At 40.8% G+C, this 26236-nt stretch overlaps 1 protein-coding gene across 1 annotated transcript in view; it reads left to right on the forward strand.

The window, feature by feature from the left end:
• The window catches only part of LOC124254993, a 73513-nt gene that overhangs the window by 25317 nt on the left and 21960 nt on the right, over nucleotides 1-26236 (forward strand). The window contains exons 3-5 of the mRNA XM_046688835.1: nucleotides 17396-17555; nucleotides 20032-20186; nucleotides 22145-22311. Coding sequence (XP_046544791.1) covers nucleotides 17396-17555; nucleotides 20032-20186; nucleotides 22145-22311 — 482 coding nt within the window. The remainder of the gene's footprint in view (nucleotides 1-17395; nucleotides 17556-20031; nucleotides 20187-22144; nucleotides 22312-26236) is intronic.

Below are 26236 nucleotides of genomic sequence, written 5' to 3' on the forward strand. Positions count from 1 at the left end.
AACACAACTGGATTTTTGACAACACTCTTTCTCTCGGACCTGTAGCTTGTTTAGATAAGTGAATATATTTTGGGCATGGATGAAATCTGAGGCCAAGTTTTGTTTCTCATGTTTTTTGGGGGGGGAAATATTTCTTTGTTAATGAAACAATAGCCATATAGTCCATACCTTCTCCAATATATTTTCGTCTATCTTTTGTTAATAGTCTTATGCTGCTAGTGATATTTCCTATCCTAGTTGCATGAATATTAGTGACACATTGATTGAAGCGGCACATTAATACAAACGATAGCAATCATAACGAACGTAAGCTCCCATACTGCTTACTACTCACGTCTAACTGTAACATCACCCTCAACAAAAACGTTTCACCTACTATCTGTTGCTTGTCAAGACACTGATAATGCTAACTAATTAGAACAGTGAACATGAATTAGCCAGTGTTATAACCATGAAGTTTCACAGGCTCAAGTGAATTAGATATGGCAAATCATCACAGAGGTACATGGCTGGTCACATGGAGAGTGAGAAAATTCCAGCCTAGATTTTTCAGGTTGGAAACTGGACTTCCATGTTAGTTGACTGTCTTGCTTCAGGAATATGATTTGTATGAAGTAATTGTACCATGTCTTTGCGGCGGTCTCTTTGATGTTGCCCATGTTGTAACCTGCTAGTTACTACATGGTTTCGCCCTACTGATTCTTACTGGATAATGCTTGCTCCGCCCCCTTTCGTGTGCCAAAACTATGACGTCATCGTAAACAGGTTTTGCCAGAAGGAAGTTTAGATACATTGTGGAACATAAAAACAAGTACAATGTTGACAAATTTATTTACGGAAAAAATGAACATCATTTTAAAACATTTGTATTAAACTACAAAAAGAGCAAAGAAATTAAAATTTAGACTGACTGACTGAGTTTAGTTTTACGCCGCTTTTTGCAATATTCCAGCAATATCACGGCGGGGGACACCAGAAATGGGCTTAACACATTGTACCCATGTGGGGAATCGAACCCGGGTCTTCGGCGTGACGAGCCAACGCTTTAACCACTAGGCTACCCCACCGCCCCTTTAAAATTTAGATTGTTTTCAATCTTGAATTGAAATTTAATGAAACAGTTCCAATACACAAGTTCGTCTGATTGTTTTCAATCTGGAATTAAAAGTTAAAGATGCAGTTTTGATACACAATAGATGGTGTGGACCTCAAACTTTAAATTCAACTCCATCGCCTCACCAACTTGGGAAAGTGTAATATCATCAATTTCATCATTCCAGTTATTCACGCTATCACTGCTGGGTATGAAAGTTGTTTCCACGTCCTCCAAGGTTGAGAATTAATTTTTGAAAACTTGAACGACCTAAGATGGCGTGTATGACATGATATTCATGACGTCATATGGTGCACTCATTTCCCGCCACTTTGTTTTAAACACCCCGCCGAAATCTCATGGTACAAGTCTGTTACCCCACCCACGACTCGAGGTTCGTCTAGTTCCAACACGATTTGTCCTGGCTTTTGATTGACAGGCGTAGTGGCATCTCGGGCTACGCCCTCGTGCCCTACGCCTGTCAATCAAAAGTCAGGACAAATCGTGTTGTAACTAGATGAACCTCTCGTGTGCCAATGGGGTAACTTTAACTTACAGTCAGGAAAGTATTCCATCATAATGAAAACACACCAATTATGGACCTGGAATTCTATCTTACACATACTTTTGATATCTCTAGCTGTTTTTTTTTACCCACAAGTGTGTAATGTATCTCATGGTCAACAATGGTGGATAAAACATCTTTGTTGGTGCACCCATTAGTATAGATGTTGTTACACAACTACTTGTATCTGAAGGCAAGTGTCTGCTGTAGTGATTCACGCTTTCATTAGATCATGATCATCATATAGACACAGATATATTCATAAAAACTCACTTCACTATTCATTAATATACAGATAAATGCACAATAAACTTACTTTACTATTCATATAGAATCAGATACTGTAAATCATGAAATTAATGCGTCACGAACTTAATGCGAGTGCGAGGGTCTAGTCTAAAATGTGTACGAAATTAATTCGAGCTCAGGAATCTGTGTTGATGATTAAATGTGGCACTCTGAATCTTTGGTGGTGTTCTTTTTCTTTTTCATACTTCTCATTTACCAAATAACCTGAACTGAGCTTGTTAAGCAATAAATGGAAATGAGCTGACGATGTTTTGATCATGGGGGCGGTGGGGTAGCCTAGAGGTTAAAGTGTTCGCTTGTCATGCCGAAGACCCGGGTTCGAATCCCCACATGGGTACAATGAGTGAAGCCTATTTCTGGTGTCCCCCGCCGTGATGTTGCTGGAATATTGCAAAAAGCGGCGTAAAACCAAACTCAGTCAGTCTTGATCATGCTGCCATGTTTGATCACATGATTGCTTGCTACAACATGTCTTATGACAACATGTATAAACGTAATCCGACTTGAAAGACACAAGTCATCTACCAAGGTACAACAAACACGTGGCTGGAGAATGTCCGGTCTGGCTGACGTGCTTGAGTGACTTTAAACAATGACCAGTGATTGTAACCAGTGATAATTACATGTGGTTTGAGATACCTGTAATGAGGAAGTGACCTGTATTGGTGTAATGTGTAGTGTCAACAGATTTACGTTTTCTGTCTTTTATTAAGTAGACATGGTCAGGCTGAAATGTGTCATTATAATAATGCGAGAAGAGTACAACGCATATTTCGCATTAATAAAATGCTCGCATTAATTTCATGATTTGAAGTACTTGTATCTGAAGGCAAGTGTCTGGTGTAGTGATTCACTCTTTCATTAGATCAGGATGCTTGTACAGGAATATATACAGCACAAGCCAGATTTGTATCACGTATATATAGAGAATCCGAGGGTCTTTTGATATTAAATATATCACCACGGGTTGATAAAGTTACAAATATCCGAGGCTTGTCGAGGATATTTTTACTTTTATCAACGAGTGTTGATATATTTGATGTCAGAAGATTCTATTTATCATCAAAAATAGCTCTTCATTAGTTTTCAATGAAAAATGTACATCTCTGAACACCGTACTGCCATTAGACTTGCAGTGCAGCGATGTCATAGCATTGTGATGTCATCAGGTTTTTTTACATCATAGTATTGTGAGTCGTGTAAATGATGTCAGGGCATTGTACAAAATCTACTGTCAAAATAATATCTCCTGTGGAACACAGTTTTGGATGATAGTTATGAAAACACTATTGGACAGCCCGTAGCTGCAGACAATATTGAAATCATTTATATGGACCAGCACAGTGATAGGATTACATCATCTGACATATCACTAACATCACTGTTTCTTCTGTCCTTTATATCACCATGTATGGAGGAACCCATGAAGATCCAGGTTAGAATAGGTCTTCAGCAACCCATGCTTGTCGTAAGAGGCGACTAAAGGGATCGGATGGCTCACTTGGTTGACACCTGTCATGGTATCCCAATTGCATAGATCGATGCTCATGCTGTTGATCACTGGATTGTCTGGTCCAGACTCAATTATTTACAGACTCCCAACTATATAGCTAGAATATTGCTGAGTAAGGCATTACACAACAACCAACCAACCAACCAACCAACCAACCAACCAACCAGCCATGTATGAGGCTGCATTATTCTGAACATGTGAAATGATCTGTAAGACTATTGACTATCAAGTGTATCCTGCCATGGCTCTGCTATGTTCATGCTGTGAACGACAAAAGCTATTACTGATTGTCCCTTGGACTCGAAACTAGGTACACCCAGGTAAGCCCTGTAGAATTGTACCAGCCTGATCCCACCTTCTGTAGTGTATAGGCTAATACATGGTCTGTTCAGACATATAACAGCCATTGTTGAAATCTGTGTAGTTTTAGGCTTGTTACTGTCCTGAATATTCAACTCAGACCAGAAGTGTTGGGAATTGCTTCAAATCTCATAATTGATGACAGACGGACAAAACAAACATTGTGAAAAATATTGTTGATGCAAACAAGTATTCCAAGATTGTCTGTGTTGGATTATGAGAAAACATGTTGGATTGCTTGGTCGTTTAGTAACTGCAACCAATCTTCGATTATTTCAATTAACTGGACCACCACTAATGACCAGTGCTCTGATTTTTAATCAATATAAACAAGATTTGTTCTTTTCAAGACTCAACAATGTGTATATGAAGTGTAGAGGTGGTGACTGACGCAGGTGATCACAGCACCTTGCTTATAATTTACCTTGCTGTTTATTATTTTTTTAATTGCAATATGAATGATATAAGGTAGCCCTACCTTGAAAAAGAACAAAGAAAACAATGTGACTGATTGATATATTATAATAGTCCAGGGCCCCGTTCCTCAAAGCGATCGTAGCGCTACAACAGTCGTAAGTCTATGTTAAAGTATGGGACTTACGATCAACTTTGCGCTACGATCGCTTTGAGGAATGGGGCCCAGCTTGACTCTCGACATGCTCCTTGCTGAGTTTGTGTTGAAAAATGGGAGGCAGGCTTTCAACTGCAACACAGCACACTTTTTATACGGAATTGCTTTATCGATTAAACATATGCAGTCAATAATCGTGATGAATGTCCTGATTGATCCGTTAATGACTTGTATGATCAGTCTGTCTTTAGTTTATGTAGAAACTACCGGCAGAGTGGTTGTTGTTATGTTTATGGGGAATGTATTTACTGGATATTACACATATTTAATATGATTTATGGCTGAAATATTTTTTTACATTTTTGTCCTTGCCTCTGAAAGGGTAACCGAAAAGTCAGATAACACATATTTTTCTACTGAAGTCGCAACCAAGAAATGTTTGAATGGCTCTTGCAATATCAAAGCACAATGTCTAATTCAGTGTAAGGTTGCACTCGTGGAGGTGAAGATCTTTATCGGGCTAATTAGCAAGCTTAAATCTAAAACCATATTATTATGAAGCAGTAAGCCATGTTTTGAACATTATGCTCTTGTCAGCTGTAAAATATTGCTTCCTGTGTGCAAGAATATTAAGAGAGTATTCATTTCATTTCTGGGGTGGATTCGGGGATACCATTTGTTCCTACCCAGCTATATCGAACAGACTGCATCTTCACTAACTAATCCCTTAACAAGTTAAGGTATCAACTCAAAATCTGTGATGTTTTGGTATTTCCATTAACATACTGATAATCTGATTAAAAGAAAATATAGTTATGAAAGGTGAGGTGAGGTGAAATTGGGTTTTACGTCGGCTTGAGAATATTTCGCTCATATGACGACGTGCATGCGTGTGTATGTGTATGTGCGGCTGCTTGTACTAGCCCAGTCTTAAGGTGGTTTTATAGTGCTAGCCCACTGAGATACCATGCCACAGTGAAGCATGAATACCCCACTCAGACACATTATACTGACTCCGAGCCGACCAGTCCTTGTTGTACCCATTAATGCTGAGCACCAGGCAGGGACCAACAAGTACCATATTTTAACGTCTTTTGGTATGACGCGGTTGGGGATCGAACACGCGACCTTCCGCTCTCCGGGCGGACACTCTAACCACTACACCACGGAGGCGGTTATAGTTATGAAAGACTGAAATTGAAAAAAAAAATCAGTTAAATATTCATTCTTTCCAGTGCTGCAAGAAAACATTCATTTTGGGCTTTTTTCTGGACAAACTATTTGTATAGAAAAATCTTCCCTAACAAAATAAAGCAGCATGTTCCTCAAGAATATTCCGGGAAGGTATCATCTGCAAATATCTGAATGTTAAAATAGTTGCAACTAGTATGACTGAAACATGCGATATATCTGAACAGATTAAAAATGCAATAAATGATTGGACAGTCCATGTCATTGTCTTGGAGAGCCAAATACAAACATGGGATATTGCAGACCCCCACCTGTTAACGTTAACATCAGGGTCGTGATTCCTCAACTCTCACGCTTACATATAAAAACTGTAAACTGACAAAAAGACGAAATCAAATAACCAGATCCTTGTGACCTTACTGATCCAAGTTTGTTTTGTGGTAAAATGTGTAAAGCTCGTATCAATATGTATTCACCCACGTAGCCCGAGCTAGACTGTGCAATTCCTGAGCCTGTTGAAATACATTATTGATGTGATCAGAGCAGAGTTGATTGCATACCTTGGCAACCTTAATCACTCTGATCAGTGTGTGTTCACGTGCCCCATATATGCCTGTGTTTCTTGGGTTTCACAATCTTCAATATCTGTAACTCCAGCCTTCACAGTTTAAATAATGCACTCATTGTGTACATATTATATACTGCACTGCTGTGACTACAAATGTTTCAGGGGTTCAATCCAAATGTCAAACTCCCTGGAGTTGCATGGTCATGCCTTTGTTAAGTCAGGAATTTAATTTGTAGCTTGCATGAACAGATGCTGTTATGTCACTGTCTGTCCATTCTTCAGTCTAGTGTTTCCTACACGCTGTCTTACACCGTTAGGTCCGATGCTGAATGTTGAACCTGACACTGATAGCATTGCTAGATCAATGTGATGGGATTTTAAACATGCAGCCCTGGTGAACTTGTCACTATTGACAATCAGTCAGCTTTCGTAGCCTGTATCATCACACAGATTTCATATGTGGTGAGTATGAGTTCCGCAGAATAATGCAGAATAATTTTTGGAGGATTTTGTTTTATACCGTTATTTGGCACCACACCTCAGACTACGCTGATTTGGTTTCTTCTGAGATGCAGAAGACTAGGGACCTGTCCTTAACCAGAATCCCGCAGGGCGAGTGCATTTGTCACATTTGTTGTTCTATGTTAGATTCCCCATGGGCACTGACATTAGCTAGAATTCTAAATGAGTCTATCACATAAATTCAGCCACAGTTTGTACACCAAAAACCGAATCTTTAACAATAAAGCTTTCTCTATCAAGCCGCATGTAATAATCATAAGAATAATTGACATGTGCATGGTTATGACACTGCAATAAAATCAGAGGATAATGTACACCAAATATACATTGTGAGTTTGAAGAGTTGTAATAGGTGTTCTTGAAGAGATAGGCATGTGAATAAATGCCCATTTTATGTCACTTGCTTACAGCTCATAGTAGGAGTGGTTGTCAGTAGCACCAAAACATTTCCTGAAGCATGATGTCACCATGGTTATCGGCTATCACCAGCTGGATCACCCAGCATAGAAATTTTATAAAACTCAGATATCTGATATATGGACCATGTTTATCTTGTTTTGATGCTGCTGTCTCTCAAGATCTGAGGTCACACTGACTGTTGGCACCAGTTTGTCATGCTGAATACCCGGGTTCGATTCCCCACATGGGTACAATGTGTGAAGCCCATTACTGGTGTCCCCCGCCATGATATTGCTGGAATATTGCTAGAAGCAGCATAAAACCATGCTCACTCACTCACTCAAACAGAGTCTATTGTTTTGTCATTTGAAAAACTGAAATGACACTTTGTTAGTAGCTATGATATTGTGCAGCATTATTTTCTCCATCCTTCCCTGTCATTCACATTCATTTTTTTGATATACTTCAGAGAGATTGCAGTCTCCCCCAGTTCCAACAAACCTCTCTCCTTGTACCTGTTACTTACGATGATACAGATACTATTACACCTTATCTAGCCCACTACAGAAATTGTGTAGCCTTACTTTTCTCCATTTGGCACTTACAGTCTCATTCATTTTTGGAATACTACAGAGACGTCACAGTCTCTGTCAGTTCCAACTAGGCTCTATTCTTTGTACCACACCGGGTACTTACCGTATATGACCGTCTATAAGCCGAATTTTGAGGACCAAAAAAAAAGCAGTCTGTAGAAGAGGGTCACATTCTAACAGAAAGTACCTAGTTGAACTCAAAACATGTCACACCAAACTGGGTCAGCAAGATCATATGTATATATGTACCACACTGACAAAATTATGTTCCATTTGAAACCAAAATAGCACAGCCTAGATATCTACTGAAAGGCATTTAAGCACAAATATGTTATAATAGCCATTGTTGCTGCTGAACGTTGCCTAGACAATCCCTTCTTGGTCAGTACCATGTACCACAATAGTAGAGACAATTCTATAATGGCTACTAAGTCCATTGAAAAGACAAGTATTAGCAACACAATGGTGTTGACCGAGTTCCCCCTTGGAGAGAAGGCAGCGAATATTAACCAAGCTAAATTACCTTCAGGCTGAATATGAGCTGGTCTCTGCTGGTCATTGTGATTTCATTCGTTAAGATATTGAAAAGTTCATCCATATTGTTTTCTGTTAGTTATCTTCTTGTTCATTAGAGGGAGCTTAGGTTGGAGAAAGAGGAAGTAATGTACACTGGCATATATTGTCTTTGGTTGAGAATATTGCTACTTTGCGACTGACATTTTGTTCAAGTATGCTCAGTTTGATCATTACTGTGCAATATTTGAAGTAAAACATTTGCTGCATTGCTCTTAATAGATAACAATTTGGAAAAACTAAAAGCAAAGGGATTAGAAGCTAGAAAAAAGCATTAAGTTGTTTACTTCATTACTATGATTACCTGTAGAATGATATCCTAGGGTGGGATAGTATATTTTCAGACTGTTCAATTAGTGGATATGAAAGTTGGCTGATTTAACCGTAAGTGGAAATAATAATTAATATAAAAAGGTATAAAGAAGTTTTTGGACCATTGTTTTGAGGTAAGAGGAATTTATTAGGAGGACTGGACTGTTGAATTTCAAAATCTGAGCTTGGACAATTCAAATAACGCAGACAATATTTAAGGTGCAGTTCAGGTGAGTTTTTTTCTGAGTATATTTTACTGACTTGAATAGTTTGATGCTAAACATTTTTCAGTTTGTTTGTGTATGTTTCGTTTATGCCTAAACATGCTTAAAACACCCACATGCCTCGATATATTGGTGGGATGTTTGTACAATTGTAAACTTGTGTGTACCTAACATTTTCTTCAAATCCTGTAAGTGTCATATGTACTGCATGAAACTTTCAGCTTGTAATTCTAGCACAGGTTGATCGGTAGTTCAAGAAGAAAACATTGTGGTTTATGTTTTTTGTGTAAAGAATACTCTCACTATTCTGTTCATGGTCTTGTTCCTTATGAATAGAATATTAATAGACACAAAACTTATTAAAACTCTAATAATTTGAGAAGTCAAGTTTGACCAATCAACAGTTAACAAGACCTCTCAAACTTAAAGCCTTGGACATGGAGGCTTGGATGTGGAGCCTTGGGGTTTTTGTAAGTGGTACACATTTATGGTGTCCCCGCCGTGATATTGCTGGAATACTGCTAAAAGCAGCGTAAAACTAAACTCACTCACTCACCCACCGTAAGTGGTACATTGTGAACACCATACTTCACGGACTCGTATCTTTGCACACTAAATGTGATGTATGATAAACACACGCTGAGGACAAGAGTCCCAGCCTCTGTACTTGTGTGTACTGTGCACAGTTCATCACGAAGACCATCAAGTATTGATGTCAAACAAGCCGCACATCCTCTCAGAAACCCTGTACATATCATGTGTGCTTGGACTTGGCAGGTGTGAGGTGTCTCAAGGTAGAATAATCAAGTGGCAGATTTGAAGAAACCCCATTGAAATATGTTCATGAAAGATGTCAGAACATAGACAGCATGTTTTTCATATATTGTCAAGTTTTGAACTTCTGGGAATATCAAGAAGGCTACGGAAGTACTAAGACATTGGGAGCACTGCCTCATTACTGAAGATTGGACAACTGATTCTGTTGGTCAAGAGAGCGGCAGTCAGTACATTGGCCAATTTGCCCATTGATTCTCAATCGGCCAGGAAGTGCAAGTCATTGACAAACTGTTACCAATCGTCCCATCAACACATTACCAGTCACATCAACACATTACCAATCGTCACATCAACACATTACCAATCGTCACATCAACACATTACCAGTCCCATCAACACATTACCAGTCCCATCAACACATTACCAATCGTCATCATCAACACATTACCAATCGTCACATCAACACATTACCAATCGTCACATCAACACATTACCAGTCACATCAACACATTACCAGTCACATCAACACATTACCAATCATCACATCAACACATTACCAATCGTCACATCAACACATTACCAATCGTCACATCAACACGTTACCAATCGTCACATCAACACATTACCAGTCACATCAACACATTACCAGTCACATCAACACATTACCAGTCACATCAACACATTACCAGTCACATCAACACATTACCAGTCACATCAACACATTACCAATCGTCACATCAACACATTACCAATCGTCACATCAACACATTACCAATCGTCACATCAACACATTACCAGTCACATCAACACACCAGTACCACATTACCGTCCCATCAACACATTACCAATCATCACATCAACACATTACCAATCACATCAACACATCAACATCAACACATTACCAATCGTCACATCAACACATTACCAATCGTCCCATCAACACATTACCAATCACATCAACACATTACCAATCGTCACATCAACACATTACCAATCATCACATCAACACATTACCAATCACATCAACACATTACCAATCACATCAACACATTACCAGTCACATCAACACATTACCAATCACATCAACACATTACCAATCATTACATCAACACATTACCAGTCACATCAACACATTACCAGTCACATCAACACATTACCAGTCACATCAACACATTACCAATCGTCACATCAACACGTTACCAATCGTCACATCAACACATTACCAATCGTCTCATCAACACATTACCAATCGTCACATCAACACATTACCAATCATCACATCAACACATTACCAGTCACATCAACACATTACCAGTCACATCAACACATTACCAATCGTCACATCAACACGTTACCAATCGTCACATCAACACATTACCAATCGTCACATCAACACATTACCAGTCACATCAACACATTACCAATCGTCACATCAACACATTACCAATCATCACATCAACACATTACCAATCGTCACATCAACACATTACCAATCTTCACATCAACACATTACCAATCGTCACATCAACACATTACCAATCACATCAACACATTACCAATCATCATATCAACACATTACCAGTCCCATCAACACATTACCAATCGTCACATCAACACATTACCAATCGTCACATCAACACATTACCAGTCACATCAACACATTACCAATCGTCACATCAACACATTACCAGTCACATCAACACATTACCAATCATCACATCAACACATTACCAGTCACATCAACACATTACCAATCGTCACATCAACACATTACCAATCGTCCCATCAACACATTACCAGACACATCAACACATTACCAGTCACATCAACACATTACCAGTCACATCAACACATTACCAGTCACATCAACACATTACCAATCGTCACATCAACACATTACCAATCGTCCCATCAACACATTACCAATCGTCCTATCAACACATTACCAGTCACATCAACACATTACCAGTCACATCAACACATTACCAATCGTCACATCAACACATTACCAATCGTCACATCAACACATTACCAATCGTCACATCAACACATTTCCAGTCCCATCAACACATTACCAATCACATCAACACATTACCAATCGTCACATCAACACATTACCAGTCACATCAACACATTACCAATCATCACATCAACACATTTAACCAGTCCCATCAACACATTACCAGTCACATCAACACGTTACCAATCATCACATCAACACATTACCAATCGTCACATCAACACATTACCAATCGTCACATCAACACATTACCAGTCCCATCAACACATTACCAATCGTCACATCAACACATTACCAGTCACATCAACACATTACCAGTCACATCAACACATTACCAGTCACATCAACACATTACCAATCATCACATCAACACATTACCGATCGTCCCATCAACACATTACCAGTCACATCAACACATTACCAATCATCACATCAACACATTACCAATCGTCCCATCAACACATTACCAGTCACATCAACACATTACCAATCGTCACATCAACACATTTAACCTGTCCCAGAGATCAAAGCTTAATTACAACAATGCTCAACTGTGTGATATAGGGCACCTCGCCTGCTGGAACATACTGCTTCATCCATTATGTTCAGGGACCCCCAAGTCTATTGATTCCTTGATGTTAATATTAATTTGCATGACATTGATGGGGTAGTTAGGAAAGTAGCATGGTTCCACAGGTATGTGCCTAACAGCCTACTGGCATGGGCTCACTAATCAAGAACGATCGTGAAAATGGACTGAGATATAATTTTCCTGTTTGAGGGCTGGTTGGAGATGGCCTTTATTATATCCATGTCCCCAGAGACAAGAAAAATGGTTCCGTATTTTTTCTGTTGTGTTTCATCACATCCAGCTGATTGACTATCATGTAACTTCTGTACTGTACAAAATGTCACAACAGCGAAATCTCTTACTTTTAGTTGTTTTACCATTTTCTTTACTTCACAGCATTAATGGGTACAACATGGACTGGTCGGCTTGGAGTCAGTATAATGTGTCTGAGTGGGGCATTTATGCTTAACTGCAGCATGGTATCTGAGTGAGCTAGCTCTATAAAACCAGCTTAAGTCTGGGCTTGTACAAGCAGCCACACATACACACGCATACACATGTTCATGTGAGCGAATTATTCTTAAGTCCGACATTAAACCCCATTTCACCTCACCTCATCTCTTTACTTCAGATACAAAATCAAATTAAATTTTAACGTATCCTGACATTTAAGAATACAGACTGTAAAGAACAACTATACTGCTGACAGAACATTGAGTGGTATGTTGGTGAGTGAGTTTAGTTTTACGCCGCACTCAGCAATATTCCAGCTAGGCGGCGGTCTATAAATAATCGAGTCTGGACCAGACAATCCAGTGATCAACAGCATGAGCAATGATCTGCGCAATTGGGAACCGATGACATGTGTCAACCACATCAGCGAGCCTGACCATACAATCCCATTAGTAGCCTCTTACGACAAGCATGGGTTACTGACAGCTCATTCTAACCCGGACCTTCACTGATCGAGTGATATGTTGGTAGCTAATAGGATGACGTCTGATTTTGCCGACTCCGTCATGAGATCCGCCCACATTATGACATGACATGCAGGTGGAACATCAACTGTGATGTATGTCTGGGCCTTCATTGCCAATATTGAGGTAGTTTCAGGAGCAATCAGCTTGTTAGCTGTAGTGAATTATTTTCCCAAGCTATTGCTTAGGTGACAACTGCTCATTCATGAAACAGAATCTGCTCCCAAAAATATATTTTTCGTGTTCACTTTTGTAAGCCCTTAGTATGTCTCGGTCACAGATATTTTTATCTTGTCTCTGTACTCATGTTTTTAGATATAAATAGGTGTAACAAGAATAAATACAACATTATTAAATACATTTTGAAAGTGACATAAATATATATTTTTGATGTGCCAAATGCATCAAGAATAAAGAAACAGTTTCCTGTGAGAAGGAATAAATGCACTACTACCTATTAAAGAATTAAGGCATAGTAAGTAGATCTTGACAGGCCTAAGTAAGTCATAGTTGATCTAAGCAAAACTTCGCTGGTCTATGTGAGTCATAATTGATCTAATTAAATCTTGGCTGGTCTTAGTAAGTCATTGTTGGTCTGAGTAATTCACTGTTGATCTAAGTAAGGCATTGTTGGTCTAAGTAAATCTTGGCTGGTCTAAGTAAGGCATTGTTGGTCTAATTAAATCTTGGCTGGTCTAAGTAAGGCATTGTTGGTCTAGTTAAATCTTGGCTGGTCTAAGTAATTCACTGTTGGTCTAAGTAAGGCATTGTTGGTCTAAGTAAATCTTGGCTGGTCTAAGTAAGGCATTGTTGGTCTAATTAAGTCTTGGCTGGTCCAAGAATCATTCCTTCCTACAATTTATATATCAATGTTTACCAAAGAAATATATTAAAGCTCTCCAAAGGTTCAAGAATATTTTATGACAAGCTGATTTCTAAAAATGATAAACTTGAAATTTGTACTAAATGGGAAACTATATTCAATGATTGTGAGTTTGATTGGTACAAAAATTTTAACTCTTATAGACATGGATTGAAAGACGTTAAACTTCTTGATTTTCAATACAGATTTTTGCAAAGGGTTATTTATACTAAAAAGGAATTATCGAGAATGAACCTGATTGACAATGATTTGTGTAGTTTTTGCAATAATGTTTCTGAGAGCATTTGTCATGTTTATTGGGAATGCTGTGAAAGCATGAAATTCTGGAATGATCTCGAACTCTGGATTAATAACTATTTACCACGAAAAATAAACATCACAAAATATTTGATTTGGTTTGGTACATTGCATAATGATGTATTACTAAATCAAATCATTATCTCTGCCAAAAAACATATCAATTTATGTAATATAAAAAAATCAATTCCAAAATTCAGTAATTATAAAAAGGTATTAAAAGAGATATTTTCTGTAGAAAAATTTATTTCAAAGAGAAACAATGAAATCGAGAAATTCAATCTTAAATGGAATTCGCTAATCCCAGTATTCAGCAACTAATTACCATTATATCTCTACAGCAATGTATCTTCACCTTTTCTGTGCTTGTTGCTACCATATACCCTTGTTATTGACTTTGTAACCATGGGAACAAATAAAAATTAAAAAAAGAAGAAAAAAAAAAGTCTTGGCTGGTCTAAGTAAGTCATTGTTGGTCTAAGTAAATCTTGGTTGGTCTAAGTAATTCACTGTTGGTCTAAGTAAGGCATTGTTGGTCTAAGTAATTCACTGTTGGTCTAAGTAAGGCATTGTTGGTCTAATTAAATCTTGGCTGGTCTAAGTAAGGCATTGTTGGTCTAGTTAATTCTTGGCTGGTCTAAGCAAGTCATAGTTGGCTTCATGCAACATATAAAAAGTCCCTCTTTCAGTTATCTAATTTGCATACTTACATGATTGGTGTGTGACATAAAGATTTTATGTCATAAGCGTATGTCACTGATAAATGCTTTAATTGAATGATAAAATTAAAGAGATGAGTGAGTGAGTTTAGTTTTACGCCGCTCTCAGCAGTTTTCCAGCTATATTAAAGAGATGTATAGAGGTACAACACGCTAGGTGACTGAGGACGTATGTGTAAAGACCAGCACAAGTTTAATGTGTCCTGTTCTAGGACATACAGAAACTCTCAGGGATAAATAATTTCAGTACCATCATCTCAAAGGAATGAGGACCTGTGAAGATCCAGGTTAGGATCCAGGTTAGGATTGGTCTGCAGCAACCCTTGCTTGTTGTAAGAGGCAACTAACGGGATCAGGTGGTCATCAGGCTTGCTGACTTGGTTCACACATGCCTTCACATTCCAGTTGGGCAGTTCGATGTTCATGCTGTTGATCACTGGATTGTCTGGTCCAGACTCGTTTATTTACAGACCGCCGCCATATTGCTCAGTGTGGTGTAAACAATAAACAATAAACAAAAACAAAAATACCAAAGGGTTGCAAAAGCAGTCACTTTATGCAGATACCTACACCGTAAGCAAGTTTCAAGTCATTTTACCCATAGCGAAAACAAATCCAAATTGATAAATCTGAAAACAGTAAGGTCAGCCTTCACAAACACGTCGATAAATCTCACATGTTTTTTATCAACTGGAGTCATGCAGAAAAAAGCCTACCACGTCCACATGTTTGCTGATGTTATGGAAGTCTATTTATGGGAGACCGATTTCCTTTACATAATATGTATGCTTCATGTGTATATCTTGTGCAAGGCCACCTAATGGATGGGATGCCATTTCCTGAAAAACATTGATTTCCCCGTGTCGACATGAAGTTGTTGGCAGAGCCATTTCTGCCAGAGTTTTAGCGGCTAATGTAAATCTGGACAATGATTTTGTTGTATAGTATGTCATAAGTAATCAGATGTGCTCTTACTCAAGTCTTGATCATCCAGGTGACTAGGATATTGATTTTACACACCAGAAAGGCTTATCTTACTGCTGCTTCCTGTTGTGTCTAGTGAAGGGCGCTTAAGTTGTCATGAAGTGTCATCAGGGCACAGGTGGGGAGACAAGAGCTCTTTGCCTTTGTTAAGTGATTGTTGATTTTAGAGCTATTTAGGATTTTGAAAAGTGAATCACTGAAAGTTGTTTTAACAGCACCATAACTGGCAATATTGCAGCTGATTCAAGGTTGACTGGTAATAATCAAATCTAGGTCAGACACCAAGTGGTTGATATTATGAATTATCTCCAGGAGTTTCAGTCATCACCATCAAACTGGGGCGGTGGTAACAGTGGTTAAAGCATTCGCTCGATTCCCCACATGGGTACAATGTGTGACGGCCATTTCTTGTGTCCCCTGCCGTGATGTTGTTGTTGTATCCCAGGATGCGGACGTTCATGAACATGTATCTTGCTGCTTGTAAGGCACAAGTCCCAATAAGTGCCAATGTTATTGTAACAGCCCACGGAGATACCAGGCAGCAGTGTAACATGGATACACCAACCAACCCTTGTTTTGTTTCCTTAATGCTAAACACCAGGCAGGGCAACAACAAGTACCAAACACCAGAAACCTGTGACTGTAGGTTGGAATCCCAATTTCCCTGATTATGTTTCAAGGTCTGTCCTCACTAAACCCGTGTTCATGGGTTTCACCAAGGTGGTAAAGTCTTAGACTGCGTCACTTGGGCTTTCCTCCTACTTTAAGGGGCAGTGGGGTAGCCTAGTGGTTAAAGCATTCACTCATCATGCCAAAGACCCGGGTTCGATTCCCCACATGAGTACAATGTATGAAGCCCATTTGTGGTGTCCCCCGCTGTGATATTGCTGCAATATTGCAAAAAGTGGCATAAAACTAAACTCACTCACTCCTCCTACTTTAAGCTGACATACCATGGTAAAGCTAGAAAACTGTTCAAACTAGCAGTAAACCAGAACATGATAACCCATGTCATTCTTCATCTCTTGACATCACTTCCTGTACTGCCATTTTTCAAAATTGATCCTAAGATGTTAAATCTCATTTCATCTCACTTCATCAATCAGCCTCAATCAGGCTCATATTCCTGTTGATGCTGAACATTTGTCCTATTTATTGATCCAAATATCTTATTTTTCAAAGTGATGACGTTAATATGCTTGTCACTTCAGGCAACCACATATTATTTCTTGATTAGTTACCAGAAACATTGTATAATTATCTCAAACCCTGTTTAAAGACTGAACATTTATTTTATGGGTCTGAATTGTAATTTGAACCTCATAAGACGTTTCTACAGTGACATAAGATTTAATCAAAAACAACTTCTTGCAGACGATGCTCCAAAGGAGATTGTTGCCCGTGGTCCGGATGCGATGGAGGCGTATGAAAAGGCGTGCTCAGGAACCCAGCCAGTGTTCCGCACACGTCTTATGCTCGTAGGAAAGGATAGAGTGGGCAAAACTAGTCTCAAGAAAGCCCTCACAGGTCAAAGGTAAGGATGTCGAACATCCCTATATCTGTATGTTGGTTGTCCGTTATATGTGTTGTGGAGATTTGTTTGTGAAGATTAATGATCTCTTCTTCAATGACAATTTGAAGAGTCATGGTTGTAAAGGTATCTATGGCATTGTTGTTCACTGTGCAGAGTTGTGTCCCTTCGTAGAATTGAGGATGGCAATATGGTTGGACAGTAGTGTGTCCATAGGTGTGACAGACACTGAAGGTGGCAGGATCAAATACAAGATCTTGCACAAATGACCACAAACGACCATTGATTTCACACAATACATATTTACATATGTTGAAATACAAATGCAAAACTCCAAATAATGTTACGTCAACATACTACCGTATATTACCGTAGATGAGCCGACCCCATAGTTAAGCCGACCCCCAAACTTGACCTTTAAAATCAGTGTCAAAATGGTATGTTTCATACATAAGCCGATCCCCCACGATGGGGTCCTAATTGCGGGAAACACGGACCACAGACAACTGGCAGTTACCGATAATTATAACTTTGGTCCACATTATTCAAAGAATTCACAATCATATTGCGTCTACTCAGGCATAGAAATGAAGTGTAGTTTCCAGAAAATGGCTAATATATTTTGTTTCGCTAAATATCATACTTATTGTAACTGGAGGATCACATGTCAACAAACCTGCTTGCTTATTTTACCCCATTCCATGTGCGTACAACTTACGCTTACCACGTTCGTGAAGGTACGTTTTTCGCTCCAACTGCGATAGCCAATTTCACATCATATTATCAACAATCACGAACTGATTTTTCCATGAACTTGTTTTCCATGGACTAGTTGACAGTAACATAAGTAAAAATGTGTGAATTTAAATGGCTTGCTTTTTTTACCCCATTCCATGTGCGTACAACTTCTGCTTACCACGTTCATGAGGGTCCGTATAACCTTAGTGTTGATTATATATATCTTACATTAAACTGTAATTAAAATTACACAATGCTAGGATATATTGCTTTGGGTGAAATAATAGTACTCTGCATTGTATTTTACTGATGACTGCATCAGAATTCATCCCGTTATATTATTGTGCATGTTTGAACTTGATTGCCGGGAAACGTGTGCACAGCTGATTGCTATTTCCACATCAAATACACACAGTAATCTTAATCCCTGCAAATAATACAATGCCCAGCAAAAACAACTTAGAACTTAAAAGGTAAGTAATCTTGTCTAGTGATGTTTAATTGTAAATTTGATGTCTTTACTGACTAAGTTGTCTTCTGTTGTTTGTTCACGAGAAGTGATACGATGTTGTTTTCTTACCCCTGGAAAAAAGTTTGATGAAAGTGTAGCCCATAGATAAGCCAACCCCCTTCTACAGACTGCTTTTTTTGGTCCTCAAAATTCAGCTTATCTACGGTAATATACGGTACATAACAAAAGGAAAGACTCTCTGTCCCCAATCTTTGAAGACAAATCCCAAGAAACAACTTGTTAGAAATCAACTGTCCACATACTTCTTTGACCCAAGTGTCTGAAGACTGTCTCCAAGGCAACCCAGACAGACAGACAGACAGACCCAGTGACCTCAACCGTACCCCTCTTCTTCCCCACAACAGGGCGGTGGGGTAGGGCGGTGGGGTAGCCTAGTGGTTAAGTTGCTCAGTTCGTGCGCCCAGAGTTGGGTTCGATTCCCCACATGGGTACAATGTGTTAAGCCCATTTCTGGTGTCCCCCGCCGTTATATCGCTGGAATATTGCTAAAAGCGGCGTAAAACAAAACTCACTCACTCACTCTTCCCCACAACACCTAAAACCCCATACTCTTTGGATCACCAGGAACCTCGTCCTGGTCATTGGTAAAGGTTTTGGTCAGACTCAGTGAGTCGGTTTAAAGGAAGTACAGAGACATGGGTCTTTACTCTTAACATCAGCCACTGGTCCTTTTGGTCTGCCATCCATATAGACTGGTTTCTTTTATGTTGCTCAGTGGGGTGTAAACAAAGTTGTTTAACTTATTATTGCATCTGTACAACTGTTGTATGGTCTACATCGGTACAACTGTTGTATGGTCTACGTTGGTACAACTGTTGTATGGTCTACGTCGGTACAACTGTTGTACGGTCTACATCGGTACAACTGTTGTATGGTCTACATCGCTACAACTGTTGTATGGTCTACATCGCTACAACTGTTGTATGGTCTACATCGGTGCAACTGTTCTACATCGGTACAACTGTTGTATGGTCTACATCGGTGCAACTGTTCTACATCGCTACAACTGTTGTATGGTCTACATCGCTACAACTGTTCTACATCGGTACAACTGTTGTATGATCTACATCGGTACAACTGTTGTACGGTCTACATCGGTACAACTGTTGTACGGTCTACATTGGTACAACTGTTGTACGGTCTACATCGGTACAACTGTTGTACGGTCTACATCGGTACAACTGTTGTATGGTCTACTTGTGTCCACAGCCACAACACAGCCGAGGAGAGCACAGACGGCATCGACCTGTCCGCGTCCTGCTCCTTCAACCTCACCAACCGATCGTCATGGCAACTAGCGATCAAGGGGGAGCAACTGCCAGAAGAAGAAAGTGATGCTGAGAAGAAAAACCTGGGTATTCTCGGTAAGAAACATTCTTTGTTTTTTCATAATAAAGAAGAAGAGATTATGATGATTTTAAGTGGGGTCACCCATTTTTTGTTCTGGGGCGGTAGGGGGTGTCATAAATTTTGTACACATGACTGTACTAAGGTGGGCTGGTGATCAATTTTGTACAATCAAATTTTTAAAAGTTATGCTTAATTTTTTTATTTATGATGGGGGATGATTTTGTACATGGCTAGTAGGAGGGACATTCACATTATACATGCTTATCCATCAAAATCATCATCATCCCCCTAGCCATAAATTATGAATGGTCCCTTAACATGTTTTGTCCCAAGGTGGAGTGAGGGTCTAGAGGAGAGGTACCACAAGGCTCTTGCCACCAATATTGTCCAGTGTTTCTGTTTCTGTTGTCTCTTGCCTCCACAAGTCGTATGCTTTGTCCCAAGGTGGAGTCAGGGTCTAGCAGAGGGCTACTACAAGGTTCTTGCCACTAATATTGCCCAGTCACTGCACTGTTTCTGTTGTCTCCAGTTCGGCTTCCGTGTCTAGAGGAGGGGTACTACAAGGCTCTTGCCACCAATATTGTCCAGTCACTGCACTGTTTCTGTTGTCTCCAGTTGGGCTTCAGTGTCTAGAGGAGGGGTACTACAAGGCTCTTGCCACCAATATTGTCCAGTCACTGCACTGTTTCTGTTGTCTCCAGTTCGGCTTCAGGGTCTAGAGGAGGGGTACTACAAGGCTCTTGCCACCAATATTGTCCAGTCACTGCACTGTTTCTGTTGTCTCCAGTTCGGCTTCAGGGTCTAGAGGAGGGGTACTACAAGGCTCTTGCCACCAATATTGTCCAGTCACTGCACTGTTTCTGTTGTCTCCAGTTCGGCTTCAGGGTCTAGAGGAGGGGTACTACAAGGCTCTTGCCACCAATATTGTCCTGTCACTGCACTGTTTCTGTTGTCTCCAGTTGGGCTTCAGGGTCTAGAGGAGGGGTACTACAAGGCTCTTGCCACTAATATTGTCCAGTCACTGCACTGTTTCTTTTGTCTCCAGTTCGGCTTCAGGGTCTAGAGGAGGGGTACTACAAGGCTCTTGCCACCAATATTGTCCAGTCACTGCACTGTTTCTGTTGTCTCCAGTTGGGCTTCAGTGTCTAGAGGAGGGGTACTACAAGGCTCTTGCCACCAATATTGTCCAGTCACTGCACTGTTTCTGTTGTCTCCAGTTCGGCTTCAGGGTCTAGAGGAGGGGTACTACAAGGCTCTTGCCACCAATATTGTCCAGTCACTGCACTGTTTCTGTTGTCTCCAGTTCGGCTTCAGGGTCTAGAAGAGGGGTACTACAAGGCTCTTGCCACCAATATTGTCCAGTCACTGCACTGTTTCTGTTGTCTCCAGTTCGGCTTCAGGGTCTAGAGGAGGGGTACTACAAGGCTCTTGCCACCAATATTGTCCTGTCACTGCACTGTTTCTGTTGTCTCCAGTTGGGCTTCAGGGTCTAGAGGAGGGGTACTACAAGGCTCTTGCCACTAATATTGTCCAGTCACTGCACTGTTTCTGTTGTCTCCAGTTGGGGTTCAGTGTCTAGAGGAGGGGTACTACAAGGCTCTTGCCACCAATATTGTCCTGTCACTGCACTGTTTCTGTTGTCTCCAGTTGGGCTTCAGGGTCTAGAGGAGGGGTACTACAAGGTTCTTGCCACCAATATTGTCCAGTCACTGCACTGTTTCTGTTGTCTCCAGTTGGGCTTCAGGGTCTAGAGGAGGGGTACTACAAGGTTCTTGCCACCAATATTGTCCTGTCACTGCACTGTTTCTGTTGTCTCCAGTTGGGCTTCAGGGTCTAGAGGAGGGGTACCACAAGGCACTGGGGTGCTGGTCACCAATATTGTCCAGTGTCTATTCAGTTTCTGTTGTTTCCTGCCACCACAAGGCACTTTTGATCAATATTGTCCAGTCACTGCACTTTCTCTTGTCTACAGGTGGGAGTGAGGGTCTAGAGGAGGAATACCACAAAGCACTGGCCACTAATATTGTCCAGGAGCTGCTCTATCAGAAACGTCAGAAAGAGGCTGCAACCAAAACATCTCGAGACACCAAGTCCACCATTACGTCCCATTCAGCAGGAAAGATTACCAGCAGGATAAGTGTGAGTTTGGGAGATTGCTTCGAGCTCTGTCGGGGATGGACAATCAGGTTTGGGATGGGCTGGGAGGATGGTTTCAAGTATAGAATTCAAACCTGATATAATATTATAGTTAAATTAAGAATAGATGAATCAGGATTTGATCTGTGAACAATTTGTTGACATTGTTGGTGGAACTACTTATAACACCACTTTAAGAGTGAGTCTGTGAGTGAGTTGGGTTTTACTCCGCTTTTAGCAATATGCCAGCAATACCACAGCACCAGAAATGGGCTCGACACAATGTACCCATGTGGGCAATCGAACCCAGGCCTTCGGCATGATGAACCAACGCTTTAACCATGGGGCTACCGTACTACCCCACCACTTTAAGAGAACAAACCTGATGTTTTATCAACACTTAACATCATAGAATGGTTTGGTTGATCCCAAATGGACTGTATAATATTGGTAGGTCTGTTACAAATGTAGTATTAAGTGCACACTTAGGGTTCTTTCATTAAATGGTTGAAAAAAGTATGCGTTCATCTGAATCAGACACAAACAGAAACCACAGGCCCCCACTGCGGGTCAGAAAATCGATAAACTAGGCCCGGTTTAGTATCAACACCCCCTACTATATAATACATAAAGGTTCATCACAGAAATACGGTGACATGATCGAAAACCGGACAATTACGCACATGTCAATGAATATATCGTATTTTAAAGGTGTCACAAGTATCAAAAGCTTTTGTCCATGTCTCCGATGTATGTAGGAGGCATATACATGCGCTTTCCGTGGGGATGCATCTGATGGGTTTTATTAAATCGCCAAAGACCGAGTTGCTGTGCCGGAAGTATACAAACCTAGCTCGTCAGCGCTTGACTTCACTAACTCCGGCGATCTGATTGGCTAAAACATTACACTGACTGAATGTGTTTCTTTAAAAAATATTATTTTTCCTTATCCTGACTCATGCTCTTTTTGCTTGTCTTCTTCTTCTTGCGAACATAGTGGAACACTTGTATCTCCCTAATTGAAGCTCCCTTCAATTTAAAATCACTAATTAGTATTCACCACGAGTTACCTCCTTTCCACAAGCGCGTGAACGAGGGCGCCACCTCTACCCATGTGCCTCACTCTCTCCTTCTTCGCCCAGTGAGCTGGACGTGAGAGCGCCTGTGTCTCCCGACACACTATATCCTTTGAATTATATTTAGTTAGTTACCTCGTATAGACATCTATAGAGGTTTAGCTAGTATCCTTCAACGATTATATATTGATATTTAGTCGTTTTTCTACAGTTTAGTCACGGGACGCCGTGTTTGTTTCAGTGGATTACGTTGATGAAAATTCTGTACTATTGCAGATTACGTTTTTTATGCTGCTGCTGATCCGCCTTTAATATGATGTACGGCCATGTTTATTATATTCACATTGCAGTTGCGGTACTAATTTATCCAATTCTACCTTTTTATTAATATTTACTTTTGCGCTTGGTAACGCTTTAGCAGATAGGTCGCGTATGCAGAGTCTAGTATGACTGATACACGGAACCCCTCGCCAGTCTCTACTGCTGTTGGACTCCCCTCCGTGTGGTGTTCGCTAGAGTGGTGGAGAGGTGTGGGACGTAGTCCGCCATCTCCAAGAAGCATCCTGCTTCCCCAGACATCCCATCGTCGCAGCAGAAGACTAGAGGTTTTTCTACTACATCTCAACAACGGAGACCGTTCCCCATCGAAGTTTTGGGCCTGTATGATGATCAGCCGGTCATCATACCGGATGTACATCAAAGATTGACCGATGTCGGCACAGATCAGCATGCAGCCTGATGTACCAACGCAGATATGCGCGATGATCGCCCTGAGGGTCCCATCATTACCAACACTCAACGCAGACGCCGCACATCCAGGGCAGCGTCGCCTCTCTGAGGGAAAATCAACGAAGTCTACTAGGACTTTCTCAACCGAGATTGTTCCAGCCGATGACCTGGACTCTCTACGATGATCAGCTGATCATCATCCCCGACATCACGCCACAAGAAACGACCCGGTGACAGCTACAACGACATCAGCAGAGATCACCATGCAGCCTGATGCCTCTACACTGATGTCGGACGATTTTCCGTGGACCCCTCCATTAACACCGCGAGATAAAGCACCGACGACCTCGTCGCAGAGACCATCCCAGAAGACATGATGCGACAAATTATGAACATCATGGAGGACCAATATCTGCGGTAGCAGGGTCCGAGTTTTCAGCGAAGGCTCCAACGTGAACAGCACCCCAGAGGCACCCCCCGTCAACGTAGCAGCCAGGACGATGTCACCTTCGCGAAGGAAGTCACGGACCACCTTGACGAAGGACCTAGATGTACAGCCTTCGCGAAGGCCTTCGCAAGGCGGAAAGGACCTAGATGTACAGCCTTCGCGAAGGCGGAAGGACCTAGATGTACAGCCTTCGCGAAGGACTTCGCGAAGGCAGGATAGATCATCACCTTATGCGGTTTCATCCCTAGATGTGGACTCGGACCATCAGACATCACGGAAGCCTTCGCGAAGGTCATATCGCCGCTCTCCCGGACCGGGACGCGAGAGGAAGCTTCGCGAAGGCATGCGCCGGGACACCTGAATCCAGATCATCATCATCTAGAAGGACATCGAGGGACTATACAAGAGCTTAGCGAAACTATCAACGTTCCCTCACAAGTCTCCGAGAAGATCAACCCATAGACAAGTTGATCATCGATATCAAGTATAAGAACTACAATCATTATATTGGTTCTGTTGAATCCATGGCGAGACGTATGTTCGCTGGCCTAAATAGATCTAGAACGATCAATTAGACACTTATCACCAGACTTCGTAACCACGACTTCTGAATATGATAAGATGATCCATGCGGCCCCTACTTAGGCAAGCGCCGCCGATCCCACATCCTGTTAAACACAGAGGCTGTTCACGAAGCAAGCTCATATATATATTTATATATATATATATATACTAATCGGGCTTTGACTCGACACCTTAGCGATGGTCGCGAAGGCTAAGTGGCTCCAAGTCTACTTCACCCAGAAGATCTAGAAGGGATACTTCGAGAACTTCCGCCAAGTCTCGGCGTTCACCGAGGAAGTCTCCTCCAAGGTTTCCATATACTAGCCACTCGTCATATATAGCTACTCGTCAGTCCGTTCAAGACGCCGCATAAGTTGATTATCAACTGTATGCCAGATGCCGCCTATAAGCTTCACGCCGAAGATAATTGCTCAGGCTATTTACAACACAGAGAACGCCGCTGTATTATTAGTCAAGCGACATTTCATAGATCTTCACAGAAATCAACTATTCCCGTATAAATTGCTAATATACAATCCCGGACGGCACGATACGATTATCTACATGCGTGACCATTACGCATATCTGCAGACAATTCAATATCGAAATTGAACAGCAGCCTTGTTACAGCGCCAGTATAACTCTTAATCGTCAAAGTTTCTGAGAAGAAATATGTACAACAAGTTCAACGTTAATTCTACAATTATGACGATACATTCATGTATACAGTCTACAAGCTCACAACTTGCAAGTTGTTTATACCCTTATATATAAGGAAGTCGGAATTATATTCAAAACTGAAATTACTTTCCGACAACCAGGAAAATAACCTACCCAGCATAAAATTACAGAGCGAGATATTTGGCATACCGGAGGTTTTCGCAGCGGTTACCATTAACCCTCGAAACACGTGGTCACCGGATAACTTCGGGAAGCTACGGTGAAGACCGACGCTTATGCTAATATCAACGACGACAAGAATTTATTCAAGGTGGGTTTTTCCCGCTACACCGGTGACATCACAGCTGGTATTATACAGAATCAAAATGCCTTGTTCTGATTGGACCGCTGAGGGACAACGACCTACACAGAGGTCGATCTCTATTCACAG

The sequence above is a fragment of the Haliotis rubra genome, unplaced genomic scaffold (genome assembly GCF_003918875.1).
Source record: "Haliotis rubra isolate DU_JTF1 unplaced genomic scaffold, ASM391887v1 Scf59, whole genome shotgun sequence".
Lineage (NCBI taxonomy): Eukaryota > Metazoa > Mollusca > Gastropoda > Lepetellida > Haliotidae > Haliotis > Haliotis rubra.